The sequence below is a fragment of the Loxodonta africana genome, chromosome 2 (genome assembly GCF_030014295.1).
Source record: "Loxodonta africana isolate mLoxAfr1 chromosome 2, mLoxAfr1.hap2, whole genome shotgun sequence".
Lineage (NCBI taxonomy): Eukaryota > Metazoa > Chordata > Mammalia > Proboscidea > Elephantidae > Loxodonta > Loxodonta africana.
The window spans coordinates 130,144,156-130,162,047 of NC_087343.1; the positions used below are offsets into that span (position 1 = coordinate 130,144,156).

The 17,892-nt window shown below is 39.8% G+C and overlaps 1 protein-coding gene across 2 annotated transcripts in view; it reads right to left on the reverse strand.

Annotated features, from left to right (window-relative positions):
* Nucleotides 1-10,972, reverse strand: part of MEGF10 (multiple EGF like domains 10) — a 127,278-nt gene extending 116,306 nt beyond the window's left edge. For both annotated transcript variants that reach the window (XM_010590254.3, XM_064275630.1), the window contains exons 1-3: nucleotides 10,594-10,972; nucleotides 1,942-2,043; nucleotides 180-280 (exon numbers count right to left, since the gene is read on the reverse strand). In XM_010590254.3, the coding sequence (XP_010588556.1) occupies nucleotides 180-280; nucleotides 1,942-2,043; nucleotides 10,594-10,709 (319 nt within the window). In that variant the 5' untranslated portion in view covers nucleotides 10,710-10,972. The remainder of the gene's footprint in view (nucleotides 1-179; nucleotides 281-1,941; nucleotides 2,044-10,593) is intronic.
* Between the last annotated feature and the right edge of the window lie 6,920 nt (nucleotides 10,973-17,892).

The following is a 17,892-nucleotide window of genomic DNA, read 5'->3' on the forward strand; positions in this document are numbered from 1 at the left end:
AGGAGAACAGAGTGAATGCCTCCTTCATTGCACAGGCCAAGGAAGTAGCAGCAGAGAGTGAGAGGGAAGTTTCCAAGATGCCTCATCTCCCCACGCCTGTATCTCGGGCTGCCATTACCAGAAAGAAACTAGCACTGGGCAAAATAAGTGAACCCCAAAGGGATAAAAGTCTTACTTACGGACACACATTTCACTGCTTTCAAAAAATCCAGGACAGCACTGGGATTTGCGTCTATACATGGTTTTTTCCCCATGGCGATAGGCTGTTCGGTAACTGATTCTATATAAAGGGAAAAAAAATCACACGGTTACTTCTTTAGAACTGCAATTTGATCAGAAGTAAAGAATTCATATCTTAATACACCAAAACCCACTGCCATCAAGTCGGTTCCGACGCATAGCGACCCTATAGGGCAGGGTAGAACTGCCCCATAGAGTTTCCAAGGAGCGCCTGGCGGATTCGAACTGCTGATCTTTTGGTTAGCAGCTGTAGCACTTAACCACCAGGGTTTCCTTTAATACCCAGGAACTATTAAATATAATAAAGGCATGGAAAGCAAAGTACTCCAAAATAAATAAGAAACATGGAAGATACATTTTGACCAACATTAACTCTTATCAGTTTATCTAAGAATATATTAATATTCCCACTTTCAGCCAATCTATAGTTTATTTCAAGGGATCAAAAGTTTCATGACTTTCCTACCTCAGTTATCTTGAGATATCTTCATATGATATTTTCATATGATACAATTCTAGTCAGCATTCAATTATATATGTTTTAAAGGAAAATTTCAGAGAAATCCCTTTAAAAGTCTGGCTCAATACAGTCTCATTCCATTATAAAATGGAGGCTAACAGACAAAAAGACCTTTCCTTTTAAGTAAAGTCTCAATCATTCATTAAACTCATGTTTATTGAGCACTTACTATATTCCAGGCACTGCTGCACTGGGGAAATACCAAAACAATATCAAGCCTTTGCCCTCAAGGAACTTATATTCTACTATGAAGATAGACCCAGTAGAATTTGTTTAAAGAAAGACAGACATTAAAAGAATAAATACATCATATCATGGCTGGCAGTGCTTAAAAGCCTGAGTAAGGGAATAGAATGTGATGGGGAGGAGGTGGAAGTACACACAGAATGGTCAAGGAAAGCTTGTCTGAAGAAGTGACACTGAGCATAACATCATTTAGTGCCGTATACATCAGCAGGGGCCACACTCAATCCCTGACTCATACTACCATAAATCTTTTACTAATAAAGTAGGATATTAGAACTCCCTTCCATATTAACATTAATATTGAATCATATTTAGTTTTTCTTTTCTGTTTTCACATTTATAGAAAAAACAAATCTATGTTTTTTTCTTTTTTAAAACATTTTATTATGCTTTAGGTGAAAGTTTACATAGAAAATTAATTTTCCAATCAACAATTCTTACACAAATTGTTTCAGAATATTGGTTGCAATCTATGCAATGGGTCAGCACTCTCCCCATTTCCTCCCTGGGTTCCCCGTTTCCATTAGTCTGGTTTCCCTGTCCCTCCGTGTCTTCTCATCTTTGGGCTTTTTTCTTAAGTGTCAAATTTAAGCTAGCCTAAAATGAGTCAGATGTTCAATTATAAACATATGCTAGAATTTCTTGACATCTGGTAATATCCATTTTTAAGAATGTCTCCCCCAATTACACACAACACAAAAGGTGTTTGAATTGCTCCTAACCAAATGATGGCAAACTGTAGACATTTCCTCTGCACTTAGACTCTTTGCTTTGCTATCTCCCCTGTGATCCGGAACAAAGCTAGGACAACAGCAAGCACTCAGTAACTAGTCTCTGAATGGGTGGATGTGTGATCTCAAGTGTTTAATATCTCTCATTGTATCAGACTCCATTCCCAGTTAGCCAAGCTGATAAATATGCTCGAACCCCATTACCTGTGCCGTGTACATTTAAACCAGTTTAGAATGTCAGTGCAGCTAGTGTAGTAAATTTGATCAAAGGGGTGAGGGTATGACTCCTGCACAGTCACTGAGTAGCTGAAAAGAAAAGGAAAAAGAAAGAATCAGTACTTCTCTTTCTTACACAAATGACATAACATGTACTCAAAAGGAACCAAACCCACTGCTGTTGAGTCGATTCCAACTCTTAGCGACCCTATAGAACAGAGTAGAACTGCCCCATAGTTTCCAAGGAGCACCTGGCGGATTTGAACTGCCGACCTCTTGGTTAGCAGCCATCACACTTAACCACTACTCCACCAGGGTTTCCAAAGTGTAGGCTAAATACTCTCCATTTACAACTCCGTACTGAATTTTAACAAAGAATCTCCATTTTTTTAATACAGGTTATTATTTGTACTAGAACTCTAAAAGGCTCGACATTAATAATATATTTAAAAGACAATGGGTCATGCTAGAAATTTCCAAAAAAAATTTTCTTTTCCTATTCACCACAAACCTTGATATTCTCCAATTTTAAAATATAACACTCTTTTTTTTTTTCTGAATTTAATTCCTTTCCCTTGTCCTATGGCTCCAGGGATAACAAAGACCTTTCACAAAAAGTTTTCAATCTAAGTCTGTATGCAAATAACAAGGTTAATTAGCAGAAAGACAATTCAAGTATTCATAACAGAGTACATTTTGCTGCTAATTCTGAAAAATCAGAAAGAGCCTATTTTCCTGGTTGGCACTTGGAGTAATTTGCTTTTATGTGTCTGCTTTACTTCTCAGGCAGTGGAAGAACATCTCCAAATCTCTACATAAAAATTGCAAAGAAGTCTTTAAACCCTGTTCTAAACTTATGACTGAGAAAATTAGCCTGAAATCATCTTAGCGACAGTCTGCTGCTACTCAAACAGTCTGCTTTCCCCTCATACTCTTTCACCAAAAGCTTCTTGTTAGAGTAAAAACATGCAATTCTACGGGCCTTATAATGCGGGTGAAAAACATACCAGAAAGAGCGTCCAGTGCGCACTCTCACATTTTTTAATCTTAAACAGTCTATTACATGCTCCAGAGCTTAGTTTATGCCTACAGGAAAAACTGGGGAATCTTGCTTTTCAAACAATTTATTCTTTTTTCTTTAAAACTCTTTTAAAGATTTCCTCTAAGATATTCAATCCACACTGACAAACAAAATGGACCACAATCACTGACTTGTACGCTGCAAAATCAATAGCCCAATAGTTCATTAATAGAAACTATCAACTGGAGAAGGTACAGAGGGAATTAGGTTAACATTTCAGCAAGAATTCAGGTTAGACACAGGGCAGAACCTTCTGATTTGGAAAGATGCTGGCCTGAGAAAAGGTGAAATTTCATTCTGCAGCTGGTCTCGGGTAGTCATTATGTAGTTAGGATTCAATATGGCATCCATGGAATAGCCATCCTATTCACATTTTTGTATATTCCATGATTTGGGACACTACAATTTGATTTCCAGGTAAATTTAGGGATCCTCCACAAATTTTGGAGTCCCTGGGTAGTGTGAACTGTTAAGGCACTTGGCTGCTAACCCAAAGGTTGGAGGTTTGAGTCGACCCGGAAGTCTTAGAAGAAAGGCCTGGCAATCTGATTCCAAAATATCAGCATTGAAAACCCTGTGGGGCACAATTCTATTCTGACACACGTGGGGTGTTTCCATGAGCCAGAATCACCTGGATGGCAAATGAATTAAAAAACCCACAAATCTGAAGCAGATGAAGCAAGCCCTATTAAAAAAACAATGGACCAGAAAAAACCAAAATTATAATCCTGATCTAACACTGAGAAACTGGGTCGACCTTGAGCAGGTAACCTCTCTGGTTCTTGATAATCATATCTTAAAACAAGGGAGTCAGAGATGGTCTTGAAGATCCCGTCCCACTTGGCAGTCTGAGTTTCTAACATACACTTTAGATGACTACTTACTTCTACCCCAATAGCTACCTGCTGCTACCTGCAAGCATGGGCTCAGATGAGGGTAAAGAGTGTAACTGCCTATATACTGTGATATTTCTCCTTCTGGGTAAAGCAAGCGCCTCTGTTAAAATATAAATGTTCTCGGTCTGACATACAGCATTAAGCCATTAATATTGTCTTCACACTCCTAGCGGTGCCCTGAGGTACAGGTTGATGCGAATTCTAAGACTTCCTTGCCAACTTTTTTCCTTCCTATCCAGCTGCTTGACGATAACTGAATCTTGAAGCCTGCAGTATATTTATCCTTCCATTTGCAGTGGACACAAAGCGAATGAATGTCCTATGTGAATGGAAATGCTGTAGAGGTACAGTCCCGCATCAGCCACAAGCAAACAGGGCAACTCCCCCACCCCCCATTTCCCGCCACGTACAATAGGAGCGAAAAACACTCCAAATTAGCCAGGCTGGTCAGGCTGTTGGAACTAGATCTCATGGAGCATTTCCAGAAAATTTCAACGGCCATGTTATGCTTAGGCCTGTGTGCCCTGGAGAGCAAAAGTGAGAATCAACTAACATATCCTGGCCGATCTATTTGATGCAGACAGGAAAAACGACTCAGAAACAATGAAACTGGTTCCACAAAAAACAGGACAATTTTTTTCCCCTCACAAATTTCTAGTAGCCCGGAAGACTCCTCAATAAGAGGAAACGTTAAAACACACGAATTTCTTTTCTTGTCACTTGCTCACCAATAGCAAACATTTGCAGGATACATCTCTGGTTTTAGGGCTGCTCTTCTCTATCAGGATCCCTGATGGCACAGTGGGGTTAAGAGCTCAGCTGCTAACCAAAAGGTCGGCAGTTGGAATCCACCAGCCTGTCCTTGGAAACCCTATGGGGCAGTTCTAGTCTGTCCTACAGGGTTGCTGTGAGTCAGAAATGACTCAACGGCCTCAGGTTTAGTTTGGTTTGGCTTCTCCATCAACCACAACCTGTCTTTCAGTTTGTCATACTGTGGTGATTTGTGTGTTCCTATGATGTTGGAAGTTATGCTACTGCTGTTTCAAACACTATTAGGGTCACCCATGATGGACAGGTTTCAGTAAAGCTTCCAAACTAGGAAGAAAGGCCTGGCAATCTACTTCCAAAAGCTAGCCAATGAAAACCCTACAGATTACAAAAGAATATTGTCTGATATAGTGCTGGAAGATGAGGCCACTAGGTTGGAAGGTACTCATGAAGGCAGGACTGGACAACGTTTCATTCTGTTGTATGTGCGGTTGCCAGGTGTCAGAGCCAACTCAACAGCAGCTAACCGCTACTCTATCCAAGGTCAATCAATCCATTTAGGGTTCCAAATTCAGAAAACATTTATTGAGCAACTTCTATGCAATTCCTGCCCTTAGAGAGCTCTTGTGAGAGAGGCAGATATATAAATAACCAAACTGTAATGTGATATGGCTATAATGAAGAAATGTATACAGTTTGGAGAAAATACAGTAAAATCTGCAAAAGTCAAAACCTGTGTAAGGCAGAAACCTGTCAGAAAAGGAAAACTCAAATATTTTCCACCAAAACTATCGATAGAAAATTAGTAAGACCCTGTCAAAGGTGGAAAGCTTGTGATACCCGGAAAAACAAGGCAGTCCCATCAAGTTCCAGCTTTCACAGGTTTCACTGTAGGAGGATAACATACTATGTTTTGAGTGTTTCTCTTCAATCTTGAGTCTTCCCATTGAAATTATTCAGAGGCTCAAAACCAATTCAAAACCAACTACATATAAATTACGTTAAAAAAATTAATATGGTGAAATATTACTTTTTACAATGATCAGAAACCAACATTTCCACTTAAGCTTACAGAAGGGGCTAAAACCTGTTCAAGCCCAAGTCTCCTTTTCTGTTCTTTCTTAGACATCCTTTGTCTTTTTTACATTATCTTTTTTGTTTTGTTTTACATTGTTAAAGGTATTATCATCACATTACAATAAATGGAAAACAAAATTTTTAAAATAGAATGAGAATTCCGTAACTCTTACATAACCATCAGGAACGATTTTTTTGTGCTTCTTCGCATCTTCTTGGGGTTTTTAGTTTTTGTTTTTTATATTATTATAATCATTCTGTGCACATAATTTTAAAACCTGCTTTTTTATCTTAACAGTATATCATAAGCATTTTCAATGTTAGTAAATAGTCTTGAAATTATGACTAAAGTCCCTGGGAAACCCTGGTGGCATAGTGGTTAAGAACTACAGCTGCTAACCAAAAGATCGGTAGTTTGAATCTATCAGGCACTCCTTGGAAACTGTATGAGGCAGTTCTACTCTGTTCTATAGGGTTGCTATGAATTGGAATTAACTCAACGGCAATGGGTTTTTTGGGTTTAAAAGTCCCTGGGTGGTGCAAATGGTTAAACACTTGACCCCTAGCCCAAAAAGGTTGGTGGTTCGAACCCACTCGAAGGCACCTCAGAAGACAGGCCTGGCAATCTGCTTCTGAAAGGTCACAGGCTTAAAAATCCTATGGAGCAATTCTACTCTGCATATGTGGGGTCACCATGGGTCAGAAACAACTGGAAAGCAACTAACAACAGTACTTCGTAAGTAATGACACCATAATTTTCTCAATATTCAATTGTCTATTGTTACACAATTAAGTTGTCATTTTTTGAGGAACTCACTTGTCTGCAAGAATGGGCCCACCTTCCCTGGTCACTGCTGCCTTGGCCAGTGTGGGGGCCGCCGTTTGACCTTAATTAGCTCATTTGTTAACAGTAGCTGTCCAGACCTCCATGTCCATGAGTGGCTGCTCCTAAAGTCACAAAGTGGGAAGGAACCTTCTCGATTGTCTGGTCCAATCCTTTTCGCAGCCCAGATGAGCTCCCATTGAGCTCCCACTGCTAATGAGAGTATAGAGTCAGCCCTAGCCCCCAAACACCACCCCGCCTCTCCGACCCCTCTCAGATGTCACTAAAACACTGAGAGGTACAGCTTTTAAAGCAGTGATGGCAAACCGGGGCATCAAAAGGAATCTGATTCCAATTCTGCATGATTTTTCAGCGTTGAAACATAAAACCCTTTATTTTTCCTGCTTGTTTGTTTACTCTTCTCAAGCACACTGACAACATATCATCACCGTGATTTTAACCTATTAGGTATCATCCAGGGGAAAAAGCCCCAGCAAGATTTAAGGTCAAAGGAAGGGAAAAAAAGAGAAAAGCTATCATTACTTGGACACATTCCAAAGTGGTTAATTACATTTTATCTGCTAAATTATCTTGTTACTTTAATCAGATATAGTAATAATCATCATTTCTTATCTTCGCTCGTTTTGGGACTGCTGGTTCAATTACTACCACTACCCTGCTCCACCCCCAAGGGGTTGCGCAAAGCATGATTTCTCCCCATTCGCCCCGGTAGGTGGGAAAGCTTAGATTCATAAAACAGGGAAAGGGAATGGAAAGAGGGAGCTGATTATTCATAGAATTATTCATCTTCCAAAAGGATTCTCTGCAGAATTCCTTTAATAATAAACACCCTTGCATATTTTAAATGTTTTAGTTTTCTTTTATTTCATTTTACGTCCAAGTCCTTAGACTCATGATTGCTGTATTAAAATGAGGCACACCTTTATTTGTGAATAAGCATTCAGATAGGAATGTGGGATTGTAGCTAGCAGGCACTGATGGAAGCATTTTCAGGCTTGAATGTGCAGACAAATCATCCAGTGATCTTGTTAAAACGCAGATTCTGATTCAGCAGGTCTGGGGCGGAACCTGAGAGTCCGCATTTCTATCAAGGCCCAGGTGATGCTGACGCTGAGGCTCCACAGACCATGAAGAAGCAAGGCTCCCGGTGAGTCCACGGCTCATTGGATACGGGCGGCTTTTGGTAGGAGGAAAGTCTGCAATGAGCCCTACTCAACTCTACCACCAAGAATTGTTCCTTGGAGCTAATTTTCCCCTCCCCATTTCAGCTCAAGCCCATTTCAAATTTTGAAAATACAGAACCTGTCACCTGCACCTCTATTTGATCATTTTAATTTATCTTCCTCCTCCTTTCTCTATTCTTGTCAAAACAACTCCATTTCCTTTCACCTTTCTTCAAAGACTTATTGTCTAACCATATAGCAGGAATTTATCAACCAGAGATTGTAAAAATAATCTTGAAAAATAAAAACCACAAATCTCTATCATTTCCCTATTTGTCAACACTCAGTATTTTAGACGTTACTCTATTTGTGCAGCTGTGGAATTATTACCAGGTTTAGAGGCTAATCTGCCCCTTGTCTGTCTGTCTCTGTCTCTCTCTCCTTCGCCATGATGTTATTTTTGGTTATCATGGAAACCCTGGTGGCTTCGTGGTTAAGTGCTACGGCTGCTAACCAAGAGGTCAGCAGTTCGAATCTGCCAGGTGCTCCTTGGAAACTCTATGGGGCAGTTCTACTCTGTTCTATAGAGTCGCTATGAGTCAGAATCGATTCGACAGCAGTGGATTTGGTTTTTGGTTGGGACTTCCTATTATAAGGTGGGCTCACTCATTCAACAATTATTTACTGAGCACATGCCATGTGCACGACAGCGTTCTGGACACCAGGGATTATCAGTGGTAAACAAAACAATATAATTATGTGTACCAGGTTTGGTAAAATATTGAACAAGGAATAATGATGAAGTATATAATTACAATTTTTGGGTGCTAGATTACTTGGGGAAACCCTGGCGGCGTAGTGGTTAAGTACCAGGGCTGTTAACTAAAAGGTCAGCTGTTCGAATCCGCCAGGCGCTCCTTGGAAACTCAATGAGGCAGTTCTACTCTGTCCTATAGGGTCACTATGAGTCGGAATCAACTTGATGGCAGTGGGTTTGGTTTTTTTTTTTTTTTTTTTAGATTACTTGGAACCTTGAATTCTTTTCTATTTACAGTATCACACAGAGAGCTCATCTGTTCACGTCTTATCATCGTAGAGATCCCCAAGTTTATGTCTCCACATAATTCCAGGCCCATATTTCAAATTGATTTTATGAATGCAACATAGCCAAACCATGCTAATCCTCTTCCCTCTCAAATCAACTCACTTCCTTTTATTTTTCCATGTATGTCCTGACACCTCCACTCTTTCACACAGGAGGTTCCAGACCTCAGCTTTCTCTGCCTCTGTCACATCCTGTGGTCAATGCACCACCAAGATCTGTCAGTTCTTATTTCACAGTTATCTCAAAAATTCGACTTTTCCTGCCATCTGAGTTATTCTCCTCCAAGAAGATCAACACCAATGGTCTCTCCATTTTCTAAGTTTGATATATACCCACTCATATATTCACTTATTCATGTTTAGTATTTTAATAAATATTTATTAAGTACTTCCTTGGTGAAATATTATGTGGGGGTGCTTAATTATAAAGATAGTTAATACCTAGATCCCAGCCCTTACCTTTGTATAATCTAGTTAATACCACAAACGTATAGAAGTTTTTTATATACACATATTTTCTCTATAGTTTAGGTTTCATAATGATGTATAACTCACTGATTGGCCAGGGGCATTAGGTTTTTGTTAGCCTGACTAGAGCTGGGATTGAGCCCTTACCAAATGTAAGGCTGCTGAGTGAGAAGCCAGCATGCCCTTAGATTAAGAGGCTCTGGGTTTTGTGCATCCTAACAGTGGGTGACGACGGTGATTAGAATGTGTATGTGTGCGCTAATCATGGTGGCAGGTGACAGGAAAAAGAGACAAAGACCTTGATGTAATTACACTCACGGCAATTAGAAAATACATTTTACTCTCTAGTACTTAACACCTTCTATTTGGTTGAAACACTTGCAGTTACAAAGATAATGTTTTAGGAATACAAGCATACATTTAAGCAGAGCAGACTATAGTTGATTGTACTGCAGTTACACTGTGTGGTCTGTGCTACTTCTGTGCTCCATGTGGGACTGTAAGATCCCTGAGGGGAGACACATTGTTTTGTATTCTCCCGTTTGTGCTACTGCACATTGCCGAGATCTGGATACTACATCATCTGTTTTCACAGAATCTACGTAATCTTTCCTTCCTCCAGGATTGTATGGCTCTGTTCTTGCTGGCCACAGCCCTTGGTGGTCTTCATGACACTGGTTTCAAGTCATCTTGGTTCCGAGAACCCCACCCAACCACTTCTATCCACTCTTCTCATTCAGTTCTTCAAGAGCACCGCAGGTGACACCACCTCCATACAACCTTGCCAGGTCCTCCAGGCAGAAACCATGTCTCCCTTTCAAGGGCACCTACAACACAAGTTCTTTCATACCTTACATTTCAACATGTTAGTTTAGCACATTGTTTCATGCTTCCTTCTACTGCTCACTCATTGGTTCCTGTGCTTAAGTCCAGCTCCCCAAATGATCCGCAAACAGATTCAGAGCAGGGGCAAGGCCCTAGGGAAGTCATTTGAATTGAGCTATCAATGTTTTCCCAGGATCTGATGGTTGCACTGGTGTTAGATGCAACAGGTTGTTTTTTCTCCCCCTACATAGGTGAGTAATACTGTCCAATTTACTAGCTATAGCTAATGATTTTTACGAAACAGAAATTTCACACTCTCTTTTCAAATTCTAATTTTCTACATCCGACTGCTAGTGACAGTACGCAAAGGACCTTATCAGAAGTTATTTCTCAGGCTGCTTTCAGAGCTCTTACCTTTCCCAGTGGCTACACACATTGGGATCTTCAAGATTCAGAGGGGAGGTGGTCCCAATCCAGTGGCACAACAATAAACAGATAAAGCCCAGGCATGAGTTTGAAGAAATAACCATTTTTTTAAGAACAACCTACAAAAAAAAGAAAAAAATCCAAATTAGCTATGCATTAAAATGACCCAAACAGAATTCTTCCCAGTCCAGCAACCATTTGGTACCAGTTGTCACTAAGGCTGAAACATGCATAATAAGCCACGTATTTAAGCAGAGGTCACCAGATTTCATGGTTCAGGAGAAAGAGGTGTTTCTTATGTTGTGCCGGGTGCCCACAGTTTTGTAAATTACTAAAATGTGCAAATCATCATTAATTGCCACCACAACAAAAGTCCCTCTCATCCATGCCAGCCAACATTAAAGGAATGCATCAGAACAACTCAGAGCAACATAGGCTTCCAGATTCTCTCACCAGGCATATTTCCCTTCGGGAAGAAGAGGGCACGCAGAGGAATCTGGCCTCATTTGTCCTAGAGAGTAAATGATGAAACAGAAGCTCCATTGACTCAAGAGAGAGGCACCTCAGGCTCAAACTGAGATTCATCCAATAATTCGCTCAATGTGCACTGACTGCCTGCTCTATCCTAGGCACTGTGCAAAGCCTGGAGACCAAGTAGGGAACTAGGCCCAGCCTTATCCATTAAGATGCTTATAATTTATAGTCCTGACTTAGATTTCTGAAATTTAGTGCTCCAGTTCCTCCATCTGCTGAATAGAAATGAAAACAGGTAGCTTACAGAGGTTTAAAATATATATATATATGTATAGAAAAGAGTATAAAGCTGTTCACAGGTTGGTACTGGAGAAAATGAATGTGTTATTAGTGCGTGGGAGGCCATAATGGAAAAATGAACAGCAACATATTTAGGAGCTTGGAAAAGAGGTAGGTAGGCAAAGGAAGTAGAAAAAGAAGGGGAAGAATATTTCAGGCAGCAGGAACTGCACATGCCAATGTCCAGATGCACATTTAGAGAGCTCCAATTAATTCATGGTAAGAGAACAAGAGGGCTGGAGAAACAGGGTACACATCATAATGAGTTTTATAAGCCATAATAAAGTATGTGAACTTCATCCAAGGCTAACAGGGAGCTAGTAAAGGGTGTGGAGTCCCAGGATGGGACAAATGAACTTCTGAAAAATCAGCCATCGAAAACCCTACTGAGCACTATTCTACTCTGACATGCATGCGGTCACCATAAATCAGAGTCACAATGAAGGCAACTAGTTTGGGTTAAAGGGTGCAGAGTGACTAGCAGATGACATTAGAAAGGTCACTCTGGCTATAGGAGAAGAGGGAACTGGAGGGGAAACTGGTTGAGGGAGACCAGATGAAATATGACTGTGGCTGAACTAAGGAAGTAAAATTGGGGTTACAGGGAATTGAATGAATATGGGGGACTTTCAGAGAGTGGAATCAATAGGACTTGGTGATTAAATGTAGGATTAAAGGAAAAGAGGGACTCCTGGTTTAGCCCTTGGTGAGATGGCCAGCCCCTCATTGAGATGGGAAGCACAGAAGCAGCAGCTCTGGAGAGAGAAAGCTTTGAGCTCAGTTTTAAATATGTCAAGTTTAAGGCTCCTTTAAGATATTCTCATGAAGCCTCTCCAGGCATTTATTGAATACCTACTATATGCCAGGCACTCTGCCAGGCTCCGGTGTGTAATTGTTACAATGGCATTTGCCTGAGAATCATATGTCATTTCTTGCTTTCTGGGAACTTAGCACTTAGCAAGAAGGAAAAGTTTAGTTGTCATGCTCTGTCATCTAATCATTACAAAAACCGACATGGAAAAGAAATACCTGATGTGGCAGTCTGCTTCTGTAAAGATTTACAGCCTTGGAAACTCTATGGAGTAGTTCTACTCTGTCTTATAGGGTCACTGTGAGTGGAATCAACTCCAAAGAAGTGAGTTTGGTTTTGGTTTCAGACCCATTTACTAATTAAAATAAAATAAGCATTAACCTGCTTGTTGGTAAACTAGTGAAACTAGTAACAATGGGCCAAATTATATGGCCAAAACAGCTACCTTTCTATACCATGAGGTCACCATTTTTTACTTCTTGAGAAGTGAATTTATTGAATAATAATCTTGTGGTTTGAAGAGGTAAGAGTGTTTTAAAACAAACACATAATGAACAGTAACAACAACAAAAAGCTTATATTAGGAAATAACTTATCCTACCAATAAATGGAGGAAAGATCAAATGAGGAAGTATTAAATTCTTTAAAATAAGATTGTTTAGAAGGACAAACTTAAGTCTTTTTTGATAGTTGTGTTACAACAAGAAGATTGAAGAAGAATTGATGCCTCTGAATTAGAGTGTTGGCAAACAATATTAAATACACATGGGCTGCAAGAAGAATGAACAAGTCCGTCTTGGAAAAAGTACAGCCAAAATGTTCATAGAAGCAAGGATGGCGAGACTTTGTCTCACATACTTTGGAGGTGTTATCAGGAGGGACCAGTCCCTGGAAAAGGACATCATGCTTGGTTAAGTAGAGGATCAGCAAAAAAGAAGACCCTCAACGAGATGGATGGACACAGTGACTGCAACAATGGTCTCAAGCATAACAATGATTGTGAGGATGACACAGGATCAGGCAGTGTTTCGTTCTGTCGTACGTAGGGTCACTATACGTCAGAACCAACTGGACAGCACCTGACAACATCTATCTCTGACTCCACAAAAGCTGAAATGAAAGAAAATGTTTGATTTGGAATAAGAAAAAAATCATGAACTTGTGTCATGAAAGCTCCATAGACACATCGAAACTCCCTGAGGGACTGACTTGCTAGGCTGAGGGCTGTGGGGACCATGGACTTGGGGAACATCTAGCTCAACTGGCATAACATAGTTTATAAAGAAAATGTTCTACATTCTACTTTGGTGATTAGCATCTGAGGTCTTAAAAGCCCGTGAGTGGCCATCTAGGGTACTCCAATGGTCTCAGCCCTTTGGGAGCAAGGAAGAATGAAGAAAACTAAAGATACAAGGGAAAGACTAGTCCAGAGGACTAATGGACCACATCTACCACGGCCGCCACCAGACCGAGTCCACTACAACTAGATGGTGCCCAGCTACCACCACTGACTGCTCTGACAAGGATCACAATAGAGGGTCCCGGACAGAGCCGGAAAAAAATGTAGAACAAAATTCTAACTCAAAAAGAAAGACCAGACTTGCTGGCCTGACAGAGGCTGGAGAAACCCTGAGAGTAGGGCCCCCAGACACCCTTTCAGCTCAGTAATGAAGTCACTCCTAAGGTTCACCATTCAGCCAAAGATTGGACAGGCCCATAAAACAAATGAGACTAAAGGGGCACACCAGCCCAGGGGCAAGGACTAGAAAGCAGGAGGGAACAGGAAAGCTGGTAATAGGGAACCCAAGGTTGAGAAGGGAAAGTGTTGACATGTTGTGGGGTTGTTAACCAACGTCATAAAACAATATGTATACTAATTGTTTAATGAGAAATTAGTTTGTTCTGTAAACCTTCATCTAAACTACAATAAAAAAAAATCATGAACTTGGAGGATAATTAAGAAATGGATTTCAATCATCACTAAACAATTCCAACATATAAAGCATAAATGGGTAGCCAAAATATGGTTTATAGATTAATTCAAATTATTGATGTTTCTCACAGGCTAACTACCATCAAGTTGTAAAATCAGAAGCTTAACATTATATAGGAAGTTGTTCCATCCAGCAGGAATAAATTAAAAATAATTATAATGAACAATAACAGCTAACATTTCCTGGCTGTTTACTGTGTGCCAAGCACAGTACTAAACTCTTAGGTGAGTCATCTATTTAACTTCACAGTGGTTTATCTAAGAAGTAAAAACTTTATCCCCATTTTACGATTGAAGACATTTAATACATTGCTAAGGAGCCCTGCCAGCTCAATGGTTAAGTGCTTGTTTGCAAACCAAAAGGTTGGCAGTTTGAACCTACCCAATGGCTCAACAGGAGAAATACCTGGCAATCTGCTCCTGTTTTAAGGTTTAAAAAAAAAAAAAAAAAAATCAAACCTGTTGCTGTTGAGTCAATTCCAACTCATAGCAACCCTATAGGACAGAGTAGAACTGCCCCATAGGGTTTCTAAGGAGCGGCAGGTATATTCAAACCACCGACCTTTTGGTTAGCAGCCAATCACTTAACCACTGTGCTACTAGGGCTCCCCTTTAAGTATTACAGCCTAAAAAACCCCAAGCGGCACCTCTACTCTGTCACATGAGGTCACTGTGATTGGGAATCAACTCGATGACCTCTAACAAGAGCAACAATATACTGCTAGTCTTTTCTTCATCCACCAAAAACAGGAAACCTTTCTTCACATATTTGCTTGTGACAAATAAGCATGGCAAATGTTGCTCTGTCTCATTGCCTTCTCTGTGCCAGGATAAGTAGTTTTTGTGAAGTGTGAAATGTGTATATTAACGTTCATTCTTTCCTCAAAGACAAAAGGAAGGCTGGTAAACAGTATCCTGCGTCTACTCACAATTATGCAAATTGGAAAGTAATATTCTGAGTCATAATCTCAGACCAAACCATCCATTTACCAATTAGAAATGTTTAGTCTATAAAGTTAGAAATTGCTGTAAGCAGTGAATCAAACTGCCAAGAAAAAGAAAGAGGCTGTAAGTTCTCTTTTAACGTAAAAATTTTATGGGTAATCTTCTGGTTTCCCCTCTTGCTTTGCATTTGATGCGTCCCCATGTGAGGGCTCTAACGTCTCCATCAGAGTGGCAGAATAAACGTAGAATTTGGTCACTTCTTGTGACTTTTGAAAATCGCCATACAGAAAAATCAGATTGCACTGAGAAGTTGCAAGTGGCATTTGTGGAAGGGGAGCTATCAATACATTAAATATATATATATATCTCACTTGGTCTCTTATGCCCAAAGCATTTTCATAATTAAATTTTTTTAAAAATTAACTGAGTTCTAAAAAATTTATGTTAGTGAATAAAATGTAACAACCAAAAAGATTTGCTAGATCAAGATGCAGGGATAATGCACTCTCACATAAGCTGGTTAAATTACGTTAACAATTCATATATTAAATGTGGTTGGAAGAGAAGACAGTTTCAAAAACATGCCAATGAGAACTACAGAGATGTATTTCATTATACGCAGAAACTCAAATTGTCCTTTTTTTTTCTGGCTCCACATCATTTAATAAAGGCACTGTTTACAACCATAATGAAAAGTTGATGGGGCGTCACATATACCCTTTACCTATTTTACTTGTTTTCTTTTACAGGTTTTGGTGAGTAAATACCCCCACTCTTTTGCCTTTATGCTTACTCGGAGGGAGAAAAAGATCAATACATTTTTTTATCCTAATTTGTTTTAAGCTGTGTCACCATGTTTTATAACCTACTTTGGCTCTCCAATGAAAACAAAATACAGTTTTTGAAAAATAACATTATTTCAATTGAAAAAAAGGCAACATAGTGGTGATTTGCCTCATTAAAAGGCATTTTGAATACACTCAAAACTCTAAATTGACTATTGGGCTCCCTTCCCCCCAAGTCTTCATCTTCAAAAACTTTCCTTAGGGTTCCATTTAACAAAATTTAAAATGTAAAAAATAGTCATTTGCATGAACCCCCTAGTGCCAAACTTGATTGCATTCCATATCATTCACTTAATTATTATGGAAAAATCAAAACAGAAAATCAGCACACCTGATTAGCATTGCTAAAGTGTTGTTATTAGGAAGAGGAAACGAAGCCGGCACAGTTAACTCTTGCTGCCTACGTGGTGGTACAGCTCCAGTAGGAAGGCAGGCTCTGCTTATTCTACCACAGGTTGAATATAATCCTTACAATGGATGAGCTTGGGTTCTGATGATAGGCGGCAGTTTCTTTATCAGTGTGTTAAAGAGAAATAAATAATGGGGCGTTGATTTACTAATTTATTTTTGCAACAACAGAAGGATAAATGATTCCAGACAATTCTGACTCTAAAATCTATTCTCTTCCCGGAATCATTAAATGCACATATAAAAATAACTTGGGTGCCCTTACTCAGCTTTTTTCCACCTCCTTTCCTACCTTTAAAATCCTCCCAGTGTCCTCTAAATTAAAATTAATTTCCTGGTTAGAAATAGCCGCATTTCTAAAGTTTTCCTTTCTGGATACCAAAAGCTACCTATTTCTCTTGATCACTCTATTATGTTATCTATAAGGATGTACCATGGTAGACAGGTTTCAGCAGAGCTGCCAGACTAAGACATGCTAGGAAGAAAGGCCTGATGATCTACTTCCAAAAATTAGCCCATGAAAATCCTATGGATCACAACAGAATATCGTCCACTCTAGTGCTGGAAGGTGAGCCCCCTAGGGTGGGAAGAACTGAAAACACAGTGGCCACAAGGGACTCGAGCATACCAACGTCATGGAGATGATGCAGGGCTGAGAAGTGTTTTGTTCTGCTGTACACAGGGTGACTGTGAATCAGAGTGATGACGACTAACAATGACAAGTTTTTCCTTGAATTAAAGGTGGCCTCAGGGTGGCAGAAGGCAGTGTGCTCTGTTCTTCCCGGAGCTTTGAGCCTGTGAACAGCGTACCCACAGTCCAGCTTCAGTGTGATAAAGATGTAGAAAGAATAAACTTGCCGGTTTCTCTGAGAACCTCAGAGAGGACTTCCATGGAAGCACTACTTTGCTGATAAAAGGAATCAATCCCTGAGGCACTGTCATGATTTTTCACTATCTAGAGCTGGTTATTCTAGTAACACATTACATTACCCAGGCATGGCTACTCATTTCAGGCAGTACAAACACAATATGCTTTCTTTTGTTTCGGCGGGGGCTGGGGGGAGAAGATATATACTAACATCAAATACCATAAGAAATATATTTTTTCTAAACCAAATAACTCTGGTAATGGCTGCAACAATGGGATAAAGCATAACGATTATGAGGATGGTGCAGGACAGGGGAATGTTTCATTCCACTGTACATAGGGTGGCTATGAGTCAGAACTGACTGGACGGCACCTAACAACAACAGCAGATACACAGCATTTGTTGGAAGCTTCGAAGAATATAAGTTAAATGAGTGTATACGCCAATCTTAGTACAAGAAAATTACCCTCAATTTCTATTTTATAAACTTACCATGGTTTTGTAAACAACAGCCAAAAAAAATCCCTAAAAACATTAGCAAGAAATAAGTGTTCAATAATGGTACTGGCATTCACTGGACACTTTACATCAAGCAAAAATTGG